Here is a 22,411-nt window from a genome sequence, read left to right as displayed (position 1 = left end):
TTCTTTTGGTTTTTTATTATTTAATGAATAAACATTTATTCCCTCTTTAATCTCTGTTTTCTCCAGGTTTCCTTGATACTCTCTTCCAGTGCTCCTCTTAACTGACTGACCATCTTCATCTTTTTTTTTTTGCTCCATATTTATTTAAGTCATCTCTAATCACCTTGACCATCCCACAAGACTTTGTCATAGGCCTTCTTATTTTCATTCTACATTTTATACATAACCTCATGAGCTACAAGTAATTCAATTATCATGTCTTAGATGATGATTCTCAGAGTGACTTCTCCACCTTTTCCCTAACATCTACATTCAAATCCCCTTCTATTAGATATCTTGAACTCTATGTCACATAGACATCTTAAACTCAACTGAACTTTTTTCTCTCAAATAATTCTGCTTTTTCTTCCTATTACTATTGAGGATATCACCATCCAACAAATTAGCCAACATTACAACTGAGCATTAGATTTCATCTCCCACTCACCTCCTATATCCAATGATGTGACTTAATTTTTAGATTTTATTTTGTTAAAGTATTTTGCCAATTCCCCCTTTTCTTCTCTGAAAAGCAGGTATATACATCACATCATGCATGTATTGTAAGAGCCTCCTCATTAGTTTCTGTGCCTCAAGACTTTTACTACTCTAGTTCATCATCCACTCAACTATCAAATTTATATTCTTAAAGGACAGGTCTGATCATGTTATCCCTCTATTCAATAAATTCCATTTCCTTCTTATCACATTTAAAATCAAATACAAAATCCTCTAAGTGGCATTCAATGTACCTCAAATCTGAAGCCATTCTGACCTTTCCAGATTGCTAAAACATTTACTCCTCTGCCTTTACAAATGACACTGCACTTTTGCTGTTTCTCTCAAAAGATACAATATTTCTAAATCATATTCTTTCCCCTGACACTACCTGGCTACCCTTTCCCTTGAATTCACATCTTTTTTTTACATATATTCTCTGTCTTCTCTCAGAATTCAAGAGAAATCCCACTCTCTCCACAATAGGCCATTTCCAGTACCATGAAAATATTCCTATTAAGTTTATGTGATATTTACACTATTTATTGTACATAATTCTATATGTCTTTTTTGCCGTTAAAACGTGAGCTTCTTTGGTTCAGAAATGATATTTTTGTCTTTCTTTTTTTCCTATCATTTAACAACATAACTTGCATTTTTTGATCATTTTATTGCATATTATACTATTTTATGTAATTCACAAAAACCAGGAATTATATTTAGGACTTAACCAATTCATATGTTCTTAGCACAAAATCATGTAGCCTCTGTAGAAGTGATATCATATTTCTAGTTAAAGACTTTCATTTCAAAAATGAGGAAATTGTGGCATATAATGGTGATATAATTTACCAAGATGAGTTATCTAGTAAGAGTAAACTGAAAGGAGCCTGAGCCCTCATGATGATCATTTTCACAGTGAGGGGTGAAAGAGAAAGATATGTCATTTCCAATTCAGATATGAGACAATAAATTCTTTCAAATATGGTTTTATAAAATTCCATGTTTATAATCTATATTTTTTTCTTTGACTGGAAAACCATAACACATGAAGTATTGAGGGGAGATTAGAATCAATAATTGACTAATCCATTCATGAAATCCTTGTGAAGCCTCTTCTCCTTCCCAGGTATAAAATGAAGTTTTCCAATACGACTATCACTGCCAATCAGCAATAAGGGAGAGAGGGCAGGGTAACATCCACCAAAAAAGGCTCCAATTGTTTCCACCTCTACTTTATTTTCAACACTATATGTCACATATAAGGTGCAACAGTTGTTGATCCAGTAGAATAAAACAAAACAGCTCACAAGCAAGAGAATGGTCTGAGTGGCCTTGATTTCAGGGAAGGATCTAGAGCAATTGCTATTGCTATAAATATGCTGCACTTGCTTGCTATGTCTATAGAGGAGAAGCACCATGTGGGTACTGGACAATGCCATAAGCAAATGATAGATAAAGTCATGAAGAGTCATACCAAACAAAAATGCAGCTGTAGATTCGTTCTCATTTAATGATCTTACCATGAAAATATGTGATATATACTCATACCTGGAAATATTGTCATTTTTTATTGCTTCACTGTGTTCAATGACCCTGATATAGATCAATGCATTTGTTACACAGAAAAAGAGGAAACAATGTAAAATGTATTTGTGGGCTTTGACTTTGATCCTTGCCCACACAGAGTTGTTGGGACTGATGATGATGGCCTGGAACATGCTCAGAAGGCTTGTTGTGCATACAGAAAATCCCCGTGAAATTCTATAAATGTACAAGACTACTTTACACCCCAAATCATTCAAAACATTTCTCATCCCAAAACAAAACATTATTTCTGGAATGCCTCTGGTAAAAAGTGTTGCCATATTGGCCACAGTCAAATGAGCAAGAATCAAATCCATGGGCTTCTTTTCTTGAGGCTTTATGAAGGCGATACAAACATAAAGGACAAGAAGCAATGAATTCCCTACAATACCAATGGCACATTGTAAAAAGAAGGCCACACCAAAGATCAGCTCACTAGATATCATTTGTCTTCAAGGAGTCAGTAAATCTGATACCCCAAAGAATTGAAGAGCCTAAAAAAGGGAAGAAATAGACAACCTAAAAATGAAAGTAATGTGTTTGCATGACTTTCACAAACATCCCTTTTATGTCCCATTTCTTCCAGCTGTTTGAATATTGAAAATTTATTGAATCCCATGTCTATGGTTAATAAGATCATAGATCTATATATACATAATAAAACAATTACAAGGTATTATGATTCCCTCTCTTTGTAAATTAGGAATCTGAAATATAATGTAATAAATTTACTTGATAAATGTTACCAGAAGAACAGAGTAGTGCATGTCTTTTTTCATTTCAATACACTATTCTACTTTAATTTTTCTTCTGGAAAAATACATTTCATATCTGTTGGAATCCACTGACTTCCTCAGATAATAGTTGCATAATATTTAACATTTATAACACATCAAGGGGATGCAACTGGGTATCTCAGTGGATTGAGAGCCAAGCCTATAGATGTCAGGTCCTAGGTTCAAATCTGGCCTCAGAAACTTTCCAACTGTGTGACCCTGGGCAAGTCACTTAACCCCAATTGCCTAGCCCTGACAATTTTCTCCCTTGGAAATAATAAACAGTATTGATTCCAAGATGGCAGGTAAGGGTTTAAAAAAAAATCAAAGATTTCCTTGACAAAAAAAAAATGAAAGCCCATAGTGATAATAGTTTGCAAGTTTATGACCCAGAGCCTCGCCACAGGGGAAAAAAGTTACTAAATTTTAATTTCTTTCTGGACTTCCAATTTGCTCAGAATTGTTTTTTCTCTCTACATGAGGTCCTCCAATTGGTTAATTGTGCCTATCTTTATTGTGGACATAATTACCATGTAATACTTTCATATATCAAATGCTTTCATCAGGATTTTTATTTCCACCAGACTATCCTGAAATCCTTCTATGATGTCACTTGTGTGTTTTTGGTGATGATAGTGGTTTTATGTATATGATCATAATTTTCTCTCAGAAAAGTTGAGAGAAATGGTTATTGTGGAACTCAATAAAATATGAGGGTGCATTAAATTGGAAAGATCAAGTTTAATTTTATTGATTTTATTTAGTTTTGTTTTATTGAAAATTATGTATATGTAGTGACTATCCTATTCTAATCCATTTCTTTATTGTGTTTTGCAAAAATTCAGCACAAAAAAATGATAATTTTATATATATAACTGGTCCATAAAAATATCTCCATGTATCAGCACTTGATATAAAACTCAATTTCATAGCCTCATTCATCCTTTGAAATGATCATTTCTGATTTTTTAAAATATTACTTAAAATTTTGAAAAGTACTGTAATGTTACTACTTCCCTGAAGGTCTTTCAAATTCATTATCATGCTAAGTAGTCATTAGAATAATAGAATTTGTGACATTAATTTTTAATCTAGTTATTCCATCTAAAATCATTTTCAAATGCCTGCTACATGTCATCCAAAGTGATATATCTTATGGATTTAGAAAAATCAAAATATAATCCATATTCTCAAGTATTTTATGATCTAATAGAAAACACCTTATAAAAAAACAATGTATAAGCAAACTGGATGCCAGAGAAGATTCAGAGTTGGAAGATGGAGTATCCTATTCACAAAACAAAATGAAAAGTGTCACTGGACCAGAGAGTGCCTAGGGAAGACAGTTATAAGGTATAAGAATACTAGAAAGGTTTGGTCAAACAGATTATGAAAATTATTAAAAACCCTGGTGATAGAAATCTACTGAACTTTATTGAGTAGGGGAGTGACTTGGTCAGACTTACACTATGTAAGATTGCTTTGTTAATTTAGTAGAGCAAGGACTTGAAGTGGGAAGAGATTTGAGGTATGGAAACTAACTAGATGGCTATTGAAATAGTCCAGGAAGGAGCTGATCACCAAGATTTTAGCAGTGTCAGAAGAGAAAGAGTTTATTAATTTGAGATTATTAGTACAGAGTTTAAGATGGGAGACTACAGAGCAGAAGAGAGGATTGACCTAAATAATGAGATTTGAGAATCATTTACATACAGATGACAAATGAATAACTGGAAATGGATACAATCAACAAGTGAATAACACAGAGGGTCAAGAGTAAAGGTAGGGTCCAGGACAGAGACCAATTGACTGCCCAAAATGAAAGGGCATGACTTGAATAAATATTCAGCAATAGCCTTTCCAGGAGTAATTAGCATAACCTTGGGAAAGAACCAAAGAGAGCAGCAACATGAAAACCTAGAAAGAAGTGTATCAAGTAGTTGATTAATAGTGTCAGAGGCTGGAAAGAGATCAAGAAAGAGGAGGACTGAAAAATAAAGACCATTCTATTTTTTTGGCAATTAAGAGATTGTTAATAACTTTGTCTAGAGCAAGTTTCAATGATTGATGGAGTCAGAAGCCAGACTATGGAGCATTAAAAACAGAGGGAGAAGAGAGGCAAGAAGGCACATTTAGTCAAAAATGGGAAAAGAGACAAAGAACAAAAGCTAAAGGGATCTTTACTTTTGGAGATGTATAAGAAGTGATTGGGAATTGAGTTAGGAGAAAGTTAATTAAATGAACAGTGTGCTCAGAACTTTAGGTGAGTACATAGGTGAGGATAAAGGAAGATTAGATTCCTCTCTCTTTGTAATCTTCCCTTATTACCTGTGATGTGGAAGAATCCTATGTGTGACAGAACACATGCCAATTAAAAATAATATACTTTGCTTTTCTGTGTTTAGAGGTACTAATGTGGCCTAGAAGAATGCTTAGAGACAATTACTCTGAAAAAAAAACACATTTCAAATGGAGAAACAGAGGGTTTTATTTAATGCAAAATAAGTTAATATTCACAAAATAATCTGATAGATATATTTGCCCTTTTTTGTGGGTGAAAGATAGGGAAGAAAAAGGGACAAAGGAAAGAATTATAACTCATCAGATTACAAATGTGGAAAGAAGGAAGTGGATGGTAGAGGAATGTCAGGTTATCAATGTTGAGAGGGCAAATGAGTCAAAAATATAAGGCATAGTCAAGGAAGAAATGAAAAAATAAAAGTAGTCTAGAAAGAACAGTAATTAAGAGAAGTAATGGGGTAAATAGAAAAGAGAAATGCTAAAACATGGAAATAGAGTGGCTTGAGGTCATTTTTGTTTGGTGAATTGTGTAAGGTTAGCTAATACAAGAACTGGAACAACAATGACAGTAAAATTGATTCAATTAAATAGAACCCTTTGATTAAAGCATTTACCCTGTATATAGTACTCTACAGGGAATTAAAAATAATGACAGGGAAAAAAAGAAAATAAAGAATTTGAAAATGTTAGTGAAAATAAGAGATAGAAATTATTGACAAACAAGATGTTGATAAGAAGGAATGTTTAAAGAAACAAATGCAAAGTATGGAAAAGGAATATAGCATATTAGATAGGAGATATGAAAATATGTATAAGAAAAAGGGTGAGGAGGAAAAAGAAAGAAATTAAAACATAAATAATTTAAAAACAAAATGGAAGAGGTAAAAAGTAAAGAGAAATGAGAATAAAGAGAAAAGAAAAGAGAAAAAAGAAAGAAAAAGGAAATTTTGATTAGAAGCTGTTATTTTTTAAATGTAGATGACAAAAAAACTTTAATCATAGAAAATTGGAAGGAAAATTACAACTTGAACTATATAAAATTAAGTAGAATATAGTATTTGGCAATGGAAAAAATGAATAGTGAAAAAAATTAAGCAAAGGAAAAAGTCTAAAGAATAAAGGAATAAGATGACACAACTTAGATACTTGAAACTGATATTATTAATTAATGAAAGCCTGCATTTGGTTTCAGTGATAATGAAAGAATACAGGCACAACTATTATCTTTAAGCTTTCCATATATTATGGGGTTAAGAGTAATATTTTGGGGAGAAAAATTTCACCCGAATAAGCATATTTAATAATTAAAATACCCCAAGAAGAGCTGTATCAGTTAATGTGAGACTCTCAACTTCCTTTTTAAGAAATCATTAATACAGCCTAATAAAAGAGATGAGATAAACTAGCTCAGCAAAACAATGGAAACTCAGAATATATTCCTTTCTCGTGCTCTGTTCTCTTAATGTGAGATATAAAGAGATTGCATAAGATAATTCTATCATGTAAATTAGATCATATAAACTACAGTTTGGAAAAATCTGTACTTCTTAGAAATGCATAGTAAAATAAGAGGACTATAGTAAGAGCCAAAGAACTTGGATTTTATTCATACCCCTACTGAAAACTAGTGATGTGATTGTGGGCTAGTTATTTTTCCATTCTTGGTATTATTTTTTTTTTTACCTGCTAAATAGAAAAGCAATTATCAGTTGATTTTCTCTTTCTATATACTAACTCAATAGTAAGTACAAATTGGTATGTCCTGGAAAAGAATATCACAATATTTCAAGTTGTGCATAAAACCTTTTAGAATGTATCTCAAATGGAATACAATTCATATGCACTGAGTTTACAAACACAATTTAGAACAGGGTAGAATTATACTGATTACTAGATATATTGAAAATACAGTTGTGAAGGACAGGGGTTTATGAAGAAAAATCCTTAAACTTAGTACTTGTGGAAAACAAAGAAAAGAAAAGAAGAAGAAAAATTCAGTGTTAATCAGTGGGGGAGAGAACATTATGAGGGGAAAAGGTGTAAAAAAGTCTTTTTTTCACCTAGAGGAGAAATAGAATTGAAGAGATATAATTACTATTTGGAAAAAATGGGAGAAAGCACGTAAAGATAAAATCAAATATATAAGTTGCAGTTTAAAAAAGACAAAAAATGAAAAAAATTAGAGAAAATATGAAGAATTAAATGTATACATACATATATTGCCATGTATCCAAATATACATTATTTTAAAATATATTTGATGGGTATAGATAAAATATTAAAGTAAAAAGAAATTGAGACTATATTTTACTCCATTTGAAAGATTACAACTTCATATATAATATGTATTTACATGTGGGAGAAAATATGAAAAATGGAAACATATTAACAAAGAAAAAGAATGTATTTATTATATACAAACATCTTTATAGCAGCAAAAAGAACAGAATAAAATGAGATTCTTAAGGAACTCTTCCCTATTCTTTCTCTATCTCAGAGCCCAGGAATTAAGAACCACTTACTGAATCCTTGTGGTTTCCTTGCTATCGTGGTAGACACCAACAGTCAGTGGTGGAGACAGGAACAGCTAACACTCAAGATATAAGAACCTTAGTGCTCTCATAGTGAGGTCTCCCACAGTCTGAATCTGGGTGCCAAATCATGTAGAAGTGAACTCTATGATTTCATCTTTCAATAGGTCTGTGATTATCATATCACCTGCAAAAGCCTTGACACTCTGTGCTTTGGGAATTTCCAACCTATTCCCAACAATAACAAATGCATCTAATATGTGAAAATCATCTCTATCACAAATTAATTGCAATTATGTATCTCAAATGGAAAATTGCTCTCTGAAAAATGAGTTTTGAGGCTTAAATACCTTAACTGAAGAGTTTGATTTTAACTAGGGAAAATGAAGTTGATAGGAAAGAAGAGACACAACCATTTCTCACTTTTCTTACTCTTGGGAGATATTTTGCAGTCAATTATTATCCATTTATATCAAATGAGGATAAATTTTATTTCTAAAAGAATGATGTGAAAAATATTCATCCCTAATTCTGATCTTTCTGATAAATATACATCCTCTATGACAGGGACAAAAGAAAAAAGATTGGAAAATACTTCAAATCTATTGAAGTCAAACCCCTTCATTTTAGAGATGAAAAAACTAAGACTAAATGAAGATAAGTGGCATGCATAAGGTCACACTAGTAAGAATCATCAGAAGCAGGATTGGAACCCAAGTTCTTTTGTTCCATAGCCAATTGGGGAGTAATAGTCAGCAGTTTATTCAGAGCTGTGCCTGGCCAATCCATCCTATTCCCACAAATTTTACTGAGCAAACTGGAGGATAAATTATCAGAATGAGTTCTGATATCTTATCAATAAAATGGGTTACCTTTTGATATAGGACCTCTGTCTTATCCGAACTATTCAAGATATCATTAGTGTTGTTGTGTATGTCTATTCTCACAAGAATGGAAGCTGTTTTGAAGGCTCTATCCATGATAACATGGAAAGAAAAGGGAGAATTTAGGTAGTGCTGGTCAGATGGTCTATATATACTGAATTCCTTTCAATGTGAATACAAAGTAATTCTGGGTAATCTCAGCCACAGCAATAGACTGATAATAATTGGTGAAGTCACTAAATTGTAACATGGGCCACTTGGTATTCAATGTTGATGAGGTCAAACATAGTAACAATTATAGGCAGTTGTAGTTATGATCATTTGATATGTAGGTTGTTTAGTGTCAAGAGTATTGGGGACCTAGATTCAAGAAGACCTCATTTCTAATCTCACACATTTACTAATTATGTGTCATTGCACAAAAACCTTAACCGTCTATGTGTCTCAGTTTCATCAACTGGAAAAAATAAATAATAAGAGCACCCGTTTTGCAGAGAATCAAATGAGATGTTTTTAAAGCATTTAAGAGATTAGATTTCACATAGTAGGCACTTAACAAGTAATTCCTTCCTTACTTTTGTCCTTCTTTCCTTCTTGTAAATTCCCTAGTTACTCACTAATGATAGCTCACTCAGCCTCTGTTCTCTTGATAAAAGAAATCAGCTTCTCAGCAGTACCAATAAAATGCCATGACACATCGTAGGCACTGTAGTGTAGTGTTGAGAGCCATCAACCCCCCACTGGCTGACAAAGTAATAGTTTGGGAAATGGGGGCTGCAAGGCTGCCCCCAAAAATGAAGCCCCCACTGATCCCCTTCTGTGACTTGTCTCTCTTTAACGTCCATCACTAATGGATGATTATTGCTCTCTCTCTAATACAAAACAAATGATATAAAACCAAAGTTTTATAGAATACACATATATCCCACCTTAATCACCCCAGATTACTACCCTAAAAGAATACATTCAAAGAATTAAAACCTAAAGATTACCCATTACACCCTGTCTCCTTTCCCTCTCCACAGAGTTACATCCACTCCCATTACAAGCCAGGCAAGCCAAGAACATCAATCACTTTCAAGACACACTTCCCTGCAGACAGAAACAAGGCAACATTGCCAGGTGCTTTAAAGTAACTCAAGAAAAATAGAATTTGTAAATTGAGGAAAACCCCAATTCTGGCCTATCATTAAAATATCCTCTGACCCTTGTAATAATTAAAAATAATATTTTCCACCCATATATATTTATATATATATATATATATATATTTATAATGTTTATTAATAAGGGTAGACAAACATTCCTAAGTAACCTTACCACGTGCCATCTAGCCTACCAGTCTCTTCCTCATTCCCCCAACCTCCTCCTCTCTCTCTTCTCCTCATGGTTCTCTCATGGTCCTCTTGTCAGTCTCCACTGATTCTTCCCCAAACTTTAATTTTTATTGACATATAAAACTTACACTGATGCAACCCTGGTGCCACTGTGGTATGTCAGGAATGTTTGATAGACAGGAAAAGTTACTCAGGAAGGGGAGGGGATAAACTTCCTTGACACACTGTGATCCTTTGGGAGACCCAAATCCCCAATGGATGATTTAAATATAACTATCTTATAACTCTAAATACCTTTTAGCTAAAAGTACATATAATATTGCATGTTTTTTCTAAGAGGTAGTTACAATAGTTAGAGATGGGAGTAAATACAAAAACTGATTGATAGATGCATTAACAAAATGCCAACTAGGGGGCAGTCCCCTTTGGCATAAGAGTTTACATTCAGAATAAAGTATGTTCAATCTCTTTAATTCAATCCCTTCAATTATATCCCAAAGTTCATTCTAGATATTTTGATGCAGTGTGTAGCTTCTTCAGGCATCTTTACAGAACTTTCTCCAAAAGGATCCACTTTCTTGATTTTGGGTGTTGGCAAGTTTCTTTTCCTGAAATTTCTCCAAAAAATTTTAAATCTTGCGTTTTAGGATAATTACACAATGCCCCCTGAGGAGGGTGTTGACCAACACCAGAATCACAATGGGATACATGACTGAGTTATGAGATATATGAAACAATTGTCAAAAGAAAAACAAAAACAAACCAGTCAAATAAAAGAGGAAAAATTAAATGCTATATAAAAATAAGAAATATAGAAATGCTACAAATAATATAAAAATCTTATGTGTATAAAATTCTGAGTAAAAATAAAAATAACCTGTAGCAGGTTCTTGAATCACAGCAAGGACCAATTAAAGTGACTTATGTCTCATAAGCCTGAAGGGCAATAGCAGCAATACAGCACTTTATCCATTTGCAGCCAGGACTACAGAAAATTTGCCAAACTATAAGAGAGAAAGGACTAAGTTTCTGCAGCAAATGGGAAAAATCATTCCCTGGTTGATTGTACCATCACTGTCAGAGATAGAAGGAGCCAGGATGATAGCCAACTTGAGGCATTTGACTGAAAGTATTGCACATGTAGTGTGGTTCAAGGAAGTCCTACATCTTTACATATGTCAAGCACTGCAACCTCAATTTGCACACTAGGCTCAAGTTCTTTTGTATTGGCATAGAAGCTCAACAATCCTTCCTGAATTTGATTTGGTCCTTTTTGACTTCGTGCTATTTGGCACTGTATATTGGCTCTTTTGTTCCCTTCTCCTGGAATCAGACATAATCATTAAACAGAGTCCTATAACATTTATCAATAAATGGTTGGTTTCCATAGTCTAAAGCCTTTGGGGAATGCATATTACTAGGACTAATAGAGCCTGTAAACTTATGCTGTAAACTTTATCCTTCAAGGCAAAAAACCCCATTAATACTGATTTCATGTACTTCATGTACCAATGTTAGGAAAAAGGAAAGATGAAAAAATCAAATATCCTATTGCAAACATAAAGAGAAAAAAAGAAAAAAATCATAATTTTGCAATTCATATTACATGTGACTATGTGTTAGCTGAGCAGAGGCACAACACAAAAGGTGCTCACTCAAAAATGAAATGTATATCACTCTTAACTTGATCATGATCCACAGTGTGAGTGTACATAATTTTTTCACCAGCTAAAAAACTTAAAAAAAAATAAAAGGTATTAAAACAACTAATACAGATTCTAAAAAATATCCAAATCCTCAAAATTATAAGAACCCACTTATGACAGTAGCAAACAAACTCACTATCTGTAGGATTCACATGACTTGCTGTGTGACATTTTAAAAACCTATGAATACATGAATACTTGTCACAAGTTCTACAGATTTAGCCAATCTTTTAACTTTAGCAAAGATATTTTTAACAAAAATCTATTATTATCATCATTCCAAAATTTGGTGGGAGAGAAAAGCCAGAAAAAACTCCATATAGTTGATGAAGAATTACAAATATAATAAATCAATTTTGAAGCTACAAGGCTTCACAGGAAGAAATCATTCCCACCTACTGGATGAGATTATAACACATTACACTTTAATTAAGTCACTTGGACACCTCCCTCCCTCTGGGTATGAGACTGTAACAGTGCAACAGAATTGTCTCCAATACCTCCCAACCATTTTCATGTTGAGCCAAGGACTCAAAAGTGAAAATCATTTCATATACATCATCCATTTCATTTATAATAAATGCAGAGATGGGAAATATAACAATGCCATTGTACTCTACTTCAGCTACAAATAGATCTCTTATTACAAACAACTCAAGAGGAAGGAAAATAAATGATCAGAGGTAGGGATTCTCCCAAATATCTGAAAATCATGTCTGAATACTCATTAAAATTAATTGAGATTATTAGACAATTAAATTCTCCAAAACTTATATACAGGTTGAAACCAATGTCATAGGTTCATCTATCAGCTCTGTGTGACAATTTACAAAGGGAAAAAGGAACAAAATACTGTTTATGGGCTTTTTTTGTTTGTGTTTTACTGTGTTTTTATTACATTTATAATTACATTTTAATCTATTTGGGGCCACAACTGAGAGTGCTTGGGAGGATGCAGCCCATGAGCCACATATTTGAAACCTCTTAGCCATGCTATATAACCTTCCCAAAATGTAACACTTAGTAAAACAGTTTAACTCTACACTCTCATCTTCCCTTGGGCACCTTGTTCCTTAAGATGTTGCTAGCCTTGCCCTCCCAACATTCAGCCTTGAATAACATCCACCATTCACTACCTTTATTCCTACACATATGCCTCTGAATAAAACTGGAGGAAATTGCAAAACTATTTTGACCAGGTCACTGAAAATTTTAACTGGGTGCTCATCCCTTCAAGGAAATCCTTTCACATCTCCTTATCAACTCACACCTCACCACAGCAGCTTGTCCAAACCATTTCATCCTTCCTTAAGCCCCCAATGGCTTCTTTCCCCCCAACCTCTCTACTGAGAACTTTGCCAATTTTACTGAAAAAATTAAGGGCATTCACAAAGAACTCCTCCTTCTCCCCTGAGCCTCATCTGACATCACTGATAAGCCTTCTTGCTACTATCTCCTCTTTCCCCAGACTCACATAGTGAATTGGCCCCTCTCCTTGAGAAGGTAAACTTGACTACATGCACAAGTGGTTATCTTCCATCTACCTTCTCCAGCATATTGTTCTTTCTATTATTCCCATTCCTTAATTACCTACCTCCTTTTCCCATACTGCCTACAGCTTACCCAGGGTCTCCATAATGCACAAAAACGATTTGCTTGACCCATTCATCCATCATTGTTTACCTATATCACTCTTGCATTTTGTGGCTCACTTCCTAGAGAAGGATAACAACAACAGGTGCCTCTACTTTCTCTCCTACCATTTTCTTCTTAACCCTCTAGAGTCTGCCTTCTGACCTCATCATTCAATTGAAGTTGTTATCTCCAAAATTGTTAACAATCTCGTAACTACTAAATCAGTCTTTAAACTTATAAGTAGAGGGTATAAGATTAGTAATCTCTCTTTTCTCTTTTCTCTCTTTCTATCTGTACTTCTTTTTTTTAAAATTTTTAAACATTATTTTATTTGGTCATTTCCATATATTATTCACTGAAAACAAAGATCATTTTCTTTTCCTCCCCTCCTACCACCCACCTTTCCCTCTCCCATAGCCGACGCACGATTCCACTAGTTATCACATGTGTTCTTGACTCGAACCCATTTCCCTGTTGTTGGAATAGTGTTCATTTAGAGTCTCTCCTCAGTCTTATCCCCTCCAACCCTGTAGTCTATCAGTTGCTTTTCATCGGTGTTTTTACTCCCACAGTTTATCCTCTGCTTGTGGGTAGTATTTTTTAGATCCCTGCAGATTGTTCAGGGGCATTGCATTGATACTAATGGAAAAGTCCATCACCTTCGATTGTACCACAATGTATTAGTCTCTGTGTACAATGTTTTTTTGGTTCTGCTCCTTTCGCTCTGCATCACTTCCTGAAGGTTGTTCCAGTCTCCATAGAATTCCTCTACTTTATTATTCCTTTTAGCACAATAGTATTCCATCACCAACATATACCACAATTTGGTCAGCCATTCCCCAATTGACGGGCATCCCCTCATTTTCCAATTTTTGGCCACCACAAAGAGTGCAGCTATGAATATTCTTGTACAAGTCTTTTTCCTCATTATCTCTTTGGGGTACAAACCCAGCAGTGCTATCGCTGGATCAAAGGGCAGACAGTCTTTTATCATCCTTTGGGCATAGTTCCAAATTGCCCTCCAGAATGGTTGGATCAATTCACAACTCCACCAGCAATGAATTAATGTCCCCACTTTGCCACATCCCCTCCAGCATTCATTACTGTCTCTTAGCCAGTACGAAATTGTTTTGATGACCTCTGCTTTATAATATAGTCCGAGATCTGGGACTGCAAGACCCCCTTCCTTTGCATTTTTTTCATTATTTCCCTGTATATCCTTGATATTTTGTTCTTCCAAATGAACTTTGTTATGTTTTTTTCTAAATCAGTAAAAAAAAGTTTTGGAAGTTTCATGGGTATGGCACTAAATAGATAGATGAGTTTGGGTAGGATGGTCATTTTTATTATATTGGCTCGTCCTACCCATGAGGAGTTAATATTTTGCCAATTGCACAAGTCTAGTTTTAGTTGTGTGGAAAGTGTTTTGTAGTTGTGTTCATATAGATCCTGTGTTTGTCTCAGGAGATAGATTCCTAAGTACTTTATTTTGTCTAAGGTAATTTTGAATGGGATTTCTCTTTCTAGTTTTTGCTGCTGAGCTGCGTTGGAATTATATAGAAATGCTAATGACTTATGTGGGTTTATTTTGTATCCTGCAACTTTGCTAAAGTTGTTGATTATTTCGATTAGCTTTATGGTTGAATTTCTAGGATTCTTTAAGTAGACCATCATGTCATCTGCAAAGAGTGATAATTTGGTCTCCTCCTTGCCTATTTTAATGCCTTCAATTTCTTTTTCTTCTCTAATTGCTATTGCTAGTGTTTCTAATACAATGTCAAATAATAGAGGTGATAATGGGCATCCTTGTTTCACTCCTGATCTTAATGGGAATGGATTTAGTTTATCCCCATTACAGATGATATTAGTTGATGGTTTTAGATATATACTGTTTATTATTTTTAGGAATGACCCTTCTATTCCTATGCATTCTAGTGTTTTTAGTAGGAATGGGTGTTGTATTTTATCAAAGGCTTTTTCTGCATCTATTGAGATAATCATGTGGTTCTTGTTGGTTTGCTTGTTGATGTGGTCAATTATGTGGATAGTTTTCCTAATGTTGAACCAGCCCTGCATCCCTGGTATAAATCCTACTTGATCATGGTGGATGACCCTTCTGATCACTTGCTAGAGTCTTTTTGCTAGTATCCTATTTAAGATTTTTGCATCTATATTCATTAGGGAGATTGGTCTATAATTTTCTTTCTCTGTTTTTGGCCTGCCTGGCTTTGGAATTAGTACCATGTTTGTGTCATAAAAGGAGTTTGGTAGAACTCCATCTTTGCTTATTATGTCAAATAGTTTGTATAGTATTGGGATTAACTGTTCTCTGAATGTTTGATAGAATTCACTGGTGAATCCTTCAGGCCCTGGGGATTTTTTCTTAGGAAGTTCTTTGATGGCCTGTTGGCCTTCTGATAAGGGATTATTTAAGAAAATTATTTCTTCTTCTGTTAGTCTAGGCAATTTATATTTTTGTAAATATTCATCCATATCACCTAGGTTGGTATATTTATTGCCATATATTTGGGCAAAGTAGTTTTTAATGATTGCCTTAATTTCCTCTTCATTGGAGGTGAGATCCCGTTTTCATCCTTGATGCTGTTAATTTGCCTTTCTTCTTTCCTTTTTTAAATTAGATTGAGGAGTACTTTGTCTATTTTGTCTGTTTTTTCAAAGTACCAGCTTCTAGTCTTGTTTATTAGCTCAATAGTTCTGTCACTTTCGATTTTATTAATTTCTCCCTTAATTTTTGGGATCTCTATTATGGTTTTCTTCTGGGGGTTTTTAATTTGTTGGTTCTCAAGTTTTTTCATTTGCATTTCCAATTCCTTGATCTCTGTCCTCCCTAATTTGTTAATATATGCAGTCAGGGATATGAATTTTCCTCTGAGTACTGCCTTGGCTGCATCCCATAAAGTTTGGAAGGATGTTTTGCCATTGTCATTTTCTTCAATGAAATTATTAATTGTTTCTATGATTTCTTCTCTAACTATCTGATTTTGGAGTATCATGTTATTTAATTTCCAATTAATTTTTGATTTGGCTCTCCATGTACCCTTGCGAATCAATATTTTTATTGCCTTGTGATCTGAAAAGGCTGCAGTTATTATTTCTGCTTTTCTGCATTTGAGTGCCATGTTTCTATGACCTAGTGTATGATCTATTTTTGTGAATGTGCCATGTGGTGCTGAAAAGAAGGTTTATTCCTTTTTGTCCCTATTTATTTTTCTCCATATGTCTATTAACTCTAATTTTTCTAAGATTTCATTCACCTCTTTTACCTCTTTCTTGTTTATTTTTTGGTTTGATTTATCTAAATTTGATAATGGTTGGTTCAAGTCTCCCACTAATATGGTTTTACTGTCTATTTCCTCCTTCAATTCTCCTAGTTTCTCTATTAAAAATTTGGATGCTATACCATTTGGTGCATACATGTTGATTAGTGATATTTCCTCATTGTCTATACTCCCTTTTAGCAGAATATACTTACCTTCCCTATCCCTTTTGATCAGGTCTATTTGTGCTTTGGCTTTGTCAGATATCATGATTGCAACTCCTACCTTCTTTCTATCAGTTGAGGCCCAGAAGGTCTTACTCCAACCTTTAATTCTAACCTTGTGAGTGTCAACCTGTCTCATATGTGTTTCTTGAAGACAACATATGGTAGGGTTTTGGGTTCTAATCCAATCTGCTATTTGTCTACGTTTTATGGGTGAGTTCATCCCATTCACGTTCAAAATTATGATTGTCATTTGTGGATTCACTGGCATTTTGATATCTTCCCCTAGTTCTGACCTTTCTTCTTTAGCTTTCTCCTTTTGAACCAGTGATTTACTTTAGGTCAGTCCCCCTAGTCCCCTCCCTTGAGATGCTTCCCTTTCTAGCCCCTCCCTTTCTATGCTCCCTTCCTTGGCCCCCTCTCCTTTTCTCCCTTTTTATACTCCCTTCCCCCACCCCCTCCTTAATTTTTCTTTCTTTCTTGCCCTAATGGGTAAGATAGAATTCAGGATCCCACTGGAGCTAGATGTTCTTCCCTCTCAGATTTGATTTCACTGAGAGTAAAGTTTAAGTAATTCCACTTCACACTTTCTTCCTCTCCTTCTCATATGAGAGTTCTTCCCCTCCCCTTCCCATGTGCATCTTTGTATGGGAAAGATTATTCTATTGAGTCCCCCCCATTTCTTGAATTTAATCTTAGTATTATTGACGGTTCCCCCCTCCTTTTTCCTTTCTTTGCCCCCACCTTCCCCAAATCTTCTTAATACCCCAATCTCTCCCTATGCATGTTTCTTCTAACTACTCTTATGATGCTACAATTTATGAGAGTTACACAAAACATTTTCCCCACATATTAATATATATAATTTGATGTAAATGTAGTCCTTATAGAAGAGAGTTTGACTTAAAGAAAAAGATAAGATTTATCTCCTTTTCCCTTTCTTTCATATTTACCTTTTCATGTTTCTCTTGCTTTCTGTGCTTGGATATCGAACTTTCCACAGAGCTCTGGTCTTTTCTTAGCAAATGCTTGGAAATCTTCTATTTTGTTGAATGCCCACACTTTTCCCTGGAAGTATATAGTCAGTGTTGCTGGGTAGTTGATTCTTGGTTGGAGACCCAGCTCTCTTGCCTTTCTAAATATTGTGTTCCATGCTTTGCGGTCTCTTAGTGTGTTAGCCGCTAAGTCCTGTGTGATCCTTATGGGAGCCCCCTTATATCTGAAGCTCCTCTTCTTGGCTTCTTGTAGGATTTTCTCCTTTTCTTAGAAGCTCTTGAATTTGGCAATTACATTCCTAGGGTTTGTCTTATGGGGATTTAGTATAGAAGGTGTTCTATAAATCCTTTCTATTTCTATTTTGCCCCCTTGCTCCAGAACGTGGGGGCAATTTTCTTTTATAATCTCCTGTAGAATAATATCAAGTTTATTGTTCATCTCTTGTTTTTCTGGGAGACCGATAATTTGGAGGTTTTCTCTTCTCCCTCTGTTTTCGAGATCGGTGACCATCTCAGTGAGATATTTTATGTTTTCTTCTGATTCATTAATTTTTGGGGTTTGCTTTATTGATTCTTGCTGTTTTATCATCTCGCTTTCTTCGAGTTGCTTGATTCTGGTCGTTAGGGACTGGTTTTGCTTTTCAGCTTTGTCTGCCCTTCTATTGGATGCTTCGAGTTCTTTTTCCAATTGAGCAGTCTTATCTGTCAGACTGCTGATCTCTTTCTCCCATTTTTCTTTCCAAGTTTCCATCTTTTGGATAAGTTCCAGTTTGAGATCTTCCAGAGCTTGTTGATAGTTTCCATTTTGGGAGGCATGTTCTGATTTCTTTTGGATTTCCTCCTCATTCTCCTCTTTTCCTTGGGTACTTCCACCATAAACGTTTTCAATAGTCACTTTTTTCCCTTTCTTCCTGGAGGCTTGATTTGGGCCATGTGAGCCATCCCTTTGGTGGTTTTATTCCCCTTTCCTTTTTGGTCTGGGATCTGGGTTATATGGGCGGTTTTTCTGTGAATTTAGGTTGCTTCAGACTAGTTCTTCCCAGCCTCTGAGGTTTCTTAGAGCATTGGGTCCCTGATCACAGCCACACTGCCCAGGTGTTCAGCTCCACCAAGATAATCAGCGCGTGGTCCGCCCCTGGTGTTTAGCTCCACAGCAGCCACCCCAAGTACAGCTCCGTTGACCCCCGTGCTCAGCGCCGGGTTCTCCAGTGAAACCGCCCTGAGACGTTTTTTCCTGGCAGTCTCCAGATCCCAAGGACCCTGGAGTGCCCCCCCCCCCACAGACAGAGACGTTCCCCACTCACTCGCTGTCCCAGTGAGCACTCAGGTATCTCACTCTGGTTTGGTGGGCAAGGTGGGGTGGGGGAAGGGCGGCTCAGTTCACTTTTCTGTGCAAGCTTTTCCTCCTTCTTATTATAGTGTAGAAATGTTCAAGTCCCACGTACCTTCACCTTTGTGGGATACTGGGGAGTCCTGTTCCGTCAAAGGTGATTTTTATGCTCTTTTGATGTAGTCTATTTCGTTCAGGGCCGGGGAGAGGAAGCATGTGGCGTCTAGATTGCAGCCATGATTACCTGGAAGTCTGTTTATGGGCTTTTACAAAGATATTCTTCTACAGTACCATGATAGTCATAGGGGAGGTACAAATAAAGACAATGTAACAGAATATTTTCAATTTTTATAACTTATAAAGTAGTTAACATTAAATTAAATACATCTTGTATTTAGAATAGAGTTACAGAGACTTCTCATTCTGGGGAGGGGAACAAACTAAAACAATTAACATCAATAAGGCAATGAGGTCTGACAAGGCTTAAAATTTCACTTCCAGATTCTTTGATGTTCCTCCCTCTCCCAAGTACCATCGCTCATCATAATCCCTTTGTCTACACTTCTAGAGTCTCCCATGCTTAGGGGAGCTCCCACATTGAGTACAGGTGTTTGGGTATGGGTTTTGAGTTTCCTCATTCGAATAACTATTCCTCCTATTAATATTACTATACCGGAAACTTCCATTCCTATTTACAATTCCTCTTCTTACAATTCCTAATCACATGACCCATCTTTCCACAAAAAAAAACATTAGTGGATGCTTTGTGGTTTCTTGTAAGGAAGCTATGATCTCTCCATCCTTTGCCTTTACAACTGTTTCAGTTAATTCTTTTATTTCCTTCTTCAATGTCTCTACTAAAGTAGCATTCTCCTTTTCCTTCTCACTCTGTTTAGAAGTCAATTCCTTTATTTCCTTCCTTAATGCTTCCACTAAATCAGTGTTCTTTTCCTTATGCCCCTCAAAAGTATAAACTGCCACTCTTTTCAATTCTTCAAGGTCCATAGTAGGTCAATTTGGACACCTAGTCATAAAATAATTCCTAATTACCTTACAACTGTTTTTCACAAATTGCATTCAGATTTGTCTAAGGTTCCATTCCCTATCCAGATCAAACTAAATATATCTTTCTCCCAGCTCAATAAGTCTATCCATGAATTGGGTGGGATTTTCACTATCATCTTGCTTAAGATTTTCCAATTTAGTCCATGTACCAGACCTATCATAACAGGCTCTCATAGCTTTTATCAATGCATTTCTAGTCTGGCATAGTTGTAAATAATCTTGCTCTGAATTTGGATCTCATTTGGGATCTTCAGTTGGCCAATGAACTGTTCCCTCTCCTTGGGCCTGATTAATAATTGACAGAATCTTATTCCTTTCCCTTTCTGCTAGCAAGACCTGAAGCAAATCTTCTACATCATTCCATGTGGGATTATATATGTGAAAAATGCTTTTGAACTTATTTATCACCACCACAGACTCAGCTTCATATGTAGGTGTTTTTTCTTTGAGTCTCTCTATGTCCTATGGAGAAAAAGGTGTACGACTAATATTTACTAAATCTCCACATCTGTTATATGTAGGGCAACTCTTAGAGGGAAAAGACATGTATTTGAATCATCTGTGAGAAATGCTGCTTGGCCTGTGTTCTGGCGTTCAATGGAGTGGGTTTCAGTGAGGCTGGAAGGGGAAGGGGGTGGGGTGGTGGAATAGAGGTGGTCAGCAGGTGGGGAGGTAGAGAGAAAAGATCAGGGGCGGGGCTGGGGGCAGGGTGGATAGATATGGGGTGGAGATGAGTAGGATGGGTGATGTCTAGATGGGTCCTAGTAAGGTGGTGTAAAGATTAAAATTTAGGAATATGGGGAGACTGAGGCAGGTAGAAATTAGTTTCTCTCTGCAAGGAGTATTATATTTTTTAGAGGTTTATTAAGGATTAAGGATTGAAGAAAATACAGGATAAGGAAAATGTGCCTAGGCCAGAGGCCTAGACAAGACCTCACCTACATTATGGAAGAGCCACTTCTGCTCCAAAACAGAAGTCCAAAAAGAGAGAGAGACAAAAGCCTTTGCCATCAGCTTAAATCCTTCCTCGATCTCGGCCCACCTCAGAATTGCGTGAGATTACAAAGCATTCTGGGGAAGTGAAGCAAGGGCTTGTGGGGATTGAAGTCCAGAGTTCAAATCTCAATTTTACAGTGGGTAGGAAGGAAGTAGGAAACAGTTGTTGTTGCACAGCAATAGTATCAATAATGAATGTCTATTGAGTGTAATAATTGCTGCTATTAATAATTAACAACATTATGAAGTTATCATAATTATTAATTATGTTATTAGTAAGACTATGCACTTATAATTATTGATTGTGTCATCAATAATTAATAATATGAATTTATTATAATTATTGTTATTAATAATCAACAACCACAAACTATACACAATATGTATCAATAATCAATAACAACCATTATTAATTAATAATAATGACTAATAATAGTTATTGAAAATCACTAATTACTATTATTGATAATATTATTAATACTATTGTGTTCTAAAATTATTCCTTAATATTGAACATAATTAATTTTATTTAATGTTGGCTTTGTTCAAATTTAGAAATTTGGTTTTAATTTAAATTCAATATTATTAACATTCCCTGTTAATAATCCTTCTATTTTAATGTATTCAATTTAATAGCATTATTTTAGATCACTAGTAGCAGTAGCAAAGGAATTTTTTTTATTGTCCTGCAGTTTTAATTCTCAACAGTGGGTGGTGCTATAAATGTGTGTAGTGTGGAAGGCACCTGTGAGTAGACCTATCTAAGCAAGCAGTCAGCTAAAAAGAAGGCAAAAAAAAATTGTGTTTTTAATATGCTAAAGAAAGACAGGCAGTCTTCCAGGAAAGCTTGGAGTGGCTTTTAAAATGCTAATGAAGACTAGCACTCCCAAGTAAAATGTGGCTTTAGATATGCAAAGGAAGCTAGCAGTCTTCAAGCAAAATTTGAGGGTTGGGGAGGGATAAAGAAAAAATGCAGTTTCAAGTGCCCAGGTTTAATGACTGTTTGTGGGGGTGTGGGGGGAAGGGAAAGAAAAATGGAGTTAAATCCTTTCCCCTGGAACAGGCACATGTTTTCAAACTTAGGAGGGGCAGGAAGTTCCTAATCTTCCCCCCTTTGGGGAAGGATCCCCAAAATTAATTTAATGAGTGACTCTGAGTTGGGCCCTGCTGCACAGGTGTGTGTGGAAAGTCAGGCAGACACTGGGCTGGTAAAGATCTGTGGGGTCCTA

General features: G+C 35.4%; 1 protein-coding gene across 1 annotated transcript; it reads right to left on the bottom strand.

Moving 5' to 3' along the window:
* Window positions 1-1,610: 1,610 nt before the first annotated feature.
* On the bottom strand, window positions 1,611-2,570 carry monDomV1R1213 (vomeronasal 1 receptor monDomV1R1213). The gene has a single exon (NM_001167495.1). The coding sequence runs from the start codon at window positions 2,568-2,570 to the stop codon at window positions 1,611-1,613; it is 960 nt and encodes a 319-aa protein (NP_001160967.1).
* Window positions 2,571-22,411: the final 19,841 nt, after the last annotated feature.

Source organism: Monodelphis domestica, chromosome 2, assembly GCF_027887165.1.
Source record: "Monodelphis domestica isolate mMonDom1 chromosome 2, mMonDom1.pri, whole genome shotgun sequence".
In the NCBI taxonomy this organism is placed as follows: Eukaryota; Metazoa; Chordata; class Mammalia; order Didelphimorphia; family Didelphidae; genus Monodelphis; species Monodelphis domestica.
Note: the sequence above shows the minus strand (reverse complement) of the source record. Positions and strands in the feature narration are given on the sequence as shown.

Excerpts from the sequence above, each read along its gene's own strand:
- monDomV1R1213 (NM_001167495.1), bottom strand. The coding sequence starts at position 2,570 with ATGATATCTAGTGAGCTGATCTTTGGTGTGGCCTTCTTTTTACAATGT.